Raw genomic sequence first — 2886 nt, 5'->3', positions numbered from 1 at the left:
TGTGTGTGTGTGTGTGTGTGTGTGTGTGTGTGTGTGTGTGTGTGTGTGTGCTTCCAGCTGATTTCCCTCATAGAAAACAACTCTGTGGTGATCATTCGAGGAGCCACAGGCAGTGGCAAGACCACGCAGGTGCCACAGTACATTCTGGATCACTACAATGAGAAAAATGCATCATGCAACATTGTGGTCACCCAACCACGCAAAATTGGGGCCAGCAGTATTGCCCGATGGGTTGCCACACAGCGAAAGTGTACCCTGGGTAGTCTGGTGGGATATCAGGTTAGTGCAACGTATAATCTGTCTACCCTCCTACCAAATTTTTTATTTCTTTAACAAAAAAGGGGAAACAAAAAATAACACCCGCACAAAAAGCACTCATTGCGCCTCTCTCACAAGTAAACATTGTTAGCATACTTGTGTTTACATTGTTGCCAGGATGTCTGGCTGTGTTGTACAGAGCTCTGAAACAGCATGCCTAATAATAACAGTTGTCTCTTCTGCTTGGTGTAAACCTTTTGGAGTTAAGAATGACAGTGGGAGCAATGCTAAACAGTGTTAGAAAGTGATATAACAATGGGCAACATGTTCTTCATTTGTGTACATCAAAGGTACGTTTTCATTTTTATCTATCATTCTTCTGAAAATATCTCTTATTTTCTGTAAGAAGAGAGCTCTTTTCATGTTCCCCATTTGTTATGTCTGTGAAAGTCTTGCTGTCAGTAAATGGATAATTCCTTTGCGCTCACAGTAGTGTCTGCAAACCAATAAGTATTTCTCTGAGGTCAGACACCAGGAAGCAATGGATTTTGTTACAGTTTACTGGTATTTTCACCAAGACTAACCAGAAATAGTCAAGTTGGCATTGCAGATATTTAGTTTATAAGACACTGGAAAAAGTAGAGAGCAAAGGAGTAAGCATACTGTGGCATCTCCTATTCAACTTTTTAAGGAAGTAGAATATAACAACAAGCAAATGTCTTTTGTGTGAGACTGCCAAAAAAACATATAGTCATTTTCAGTAGTGTGTGGCAGATTTATGAATACAATTTTGCATTTGTTTTTCAGGTTGGACTGGAGAAGATGGCTACTGAGCACACCCGGCTCATCTACATGACTACAGGAGTGCTGCTGCAAAAACTGGTTTCCGCAAAGTGCCTCACAGAGTACTCCCACATTTTCATAGATGAGGTGAATAAGCTTGAGGCAGATAATTTCTCTGTTAGCTGGGTCCTAAAAGATTTTTTTTGTCTATTATTTTGTTGTATTGTAATTTTTGGTTAATAGTTAAAATGCATTTCCCTTGTGTTACACCTTTTAATTTAAGTCTGTCATTTTATTTATTTGTATTAAATGTTCAATTTAAATTTGTTTCACGTTTAATTTACTTCTATGATCCAATGAGTGATTCTTGCAATTTCACTACTCTGCCTTTGCCCAAGGTTCATGAGCGCACTGAGGAGATGGACTTTCTCTTGCTGGTTTTAAGAAAACTTCTCCATTTCAACTCCTGTTACGTCAAGGTATTTGCAAGATCAAGTAAAATCTTCTGTCCTCCTTTTGCATCAGTTGAACTCTGAGTCATAGGACCTATGTTTTTTTAGATTGTCCTTATGTCAGCCACCATTAACTGCAGACAGTTTGCTGAGTACTTCAGCACGCCAATTCGTGGCAAAATGAACCCGGCCTACGTGTTTGAAGTGGAGGGGGCACCCTATGCCATTGAGGAGTTTTATCTGGATGACCTACAAAAACTGTTTCCATACACAGTAAGACCACAGTACATGTTTGCTGATGCTGCTGTTCTCTGTACTACAGCCAAATAGTTATTAATGTATGAATTGTGTGTGTGTGTGTGTGTGTGTGTGTGTGTGTGTGTGTGTGTGTGTGTGTGGTGTGTGTGTGTGTGTGTGTGTGTGTGTGTGTGTGTGTGTGTGTGTGTGTGTGTGTGTGTTTCAGATTGAGTCTCCTCCTTCAGGTGACCCTCACATTTCAGTGGAGATATACAATCTTGCCATCAGTCTCATCCAGAGCTTTGATGAAATGGAGGGCAAAGATTCCAGGTGAAGCTTCTGTATTTTACCACACTTGACTTAAAGATGCAGTAAACAATGCTGCGATTAGATTGTTGATATTTGACATGACCTCCCAAACAGTACCATCCCCCCTTCAGTATCTCCGCCCCCCAGATTCATGGACACACATTTCCATAGCGACCACTTCTGTTAGTGTCTCTGCTGACTAAATGAAATATGACATAGTCAATGTTAGCTCACGTTAGGTTGTGGATTAGCAAACTTTTGCTACTATTGTCAAGTCAACCAGTTGGGAGCAGCCATCACAAACGGACCAAGCTAAACTGACCAATTGAAACCAGCGAATATTATTACTTGTTCATAACGGCGAAAGCCTTTATTAGTTTTCATTCCTTTGAAATCACAGAGGTTTCTGCAGCGTTAACCCTTGTGTTGTCTTCCCGTGAAAATCAACAATTTTTCTTATGTTTTTGTCCCTTTTTGACGTTTTTTTGAATGTTTGTCACTTTTTTGACATTTTCAACACTACGTAACATTAACTTATTAACTTTAGTTTTACAGTTATTTTTGGATTTTATGGTCTATAAACCTCATTTATAGGAAATTATACCTAATGTTTTAGTCAGAAAAGCAGAAATTAGGAATTATTTAGACTAAAATTAAAGGAATGTATGTTGATGGATAAGACTGACACAGACTGGAATATGTCAACTTTTACTCAATAGTATTTTAAAAACACTTCAATTTCTTTTTAAATTCTATAAAATTGAATAAGACGCCCCAAAATTAATGAAAGTAGAAATGTGTACTTGCCAAAGAGCATTGTGTGGAATCAATCATGTTATTTTGGGGA

The 2886-nt window shown here is 38.6% G+C and overlaps 1 protein-coding gene across 2 annotated transcripts in view; it reads left to right on the top strand.

The window, feature by feature from the left end:
- tdrd9 (tudor domain containing 9) overlaps window positions 1-2886 on the top strand; it is a 30618-nt gene that overhangs the window by 7351 nt on the left and 20381 nt on the right. The window contains exons 4-8 of one of the 2 annotated variants that reach the window (XM_032500429.1): window positions 58-279; window positions 1066-1188; window positions 1440-1520; window positions 1602-1764; window positions 1949-2060. In XM_032500429.1, the coding sequence (XP_032356320.1) occupies window positions 58-279; window positions 1066-1188; window positions 1440-1520; window positions 1602-1764; window positions 1949-2060 (701 nt within the window). Of the gene's footprint in view, window positions 1-57; window positions 280-1065; window positions 1189-1439; window positions 1521-1601; window positions 1767-1948; window positions 2061-2886 lie in introns of both variants that reach the window. The other variant, XM_032500430.1, reaches the window with a different exon arrangement.

Source organism: Etheostoma spectabile, chromosome 20 (assembly GCF_008692095.1).
Source record: "Etheostoma spectabile isolate EspeVRDwgs_2016 chromosome 20, UIUC_Espe_1.0, whole genome shotgun sequence".
Taxonomy (NCBI): domain Eukaryota; kingdom Metazoa; phylum Chordata; class Actinopteri; order Perciformes; family Percidae; genus Etheostoma; species Etheostoma spectabile.
The sequence above is the reverse complement of the archived record's forward strand: the minus strand, read 5'-3'. Positions and strand labels throughout refer to the sequence as shown.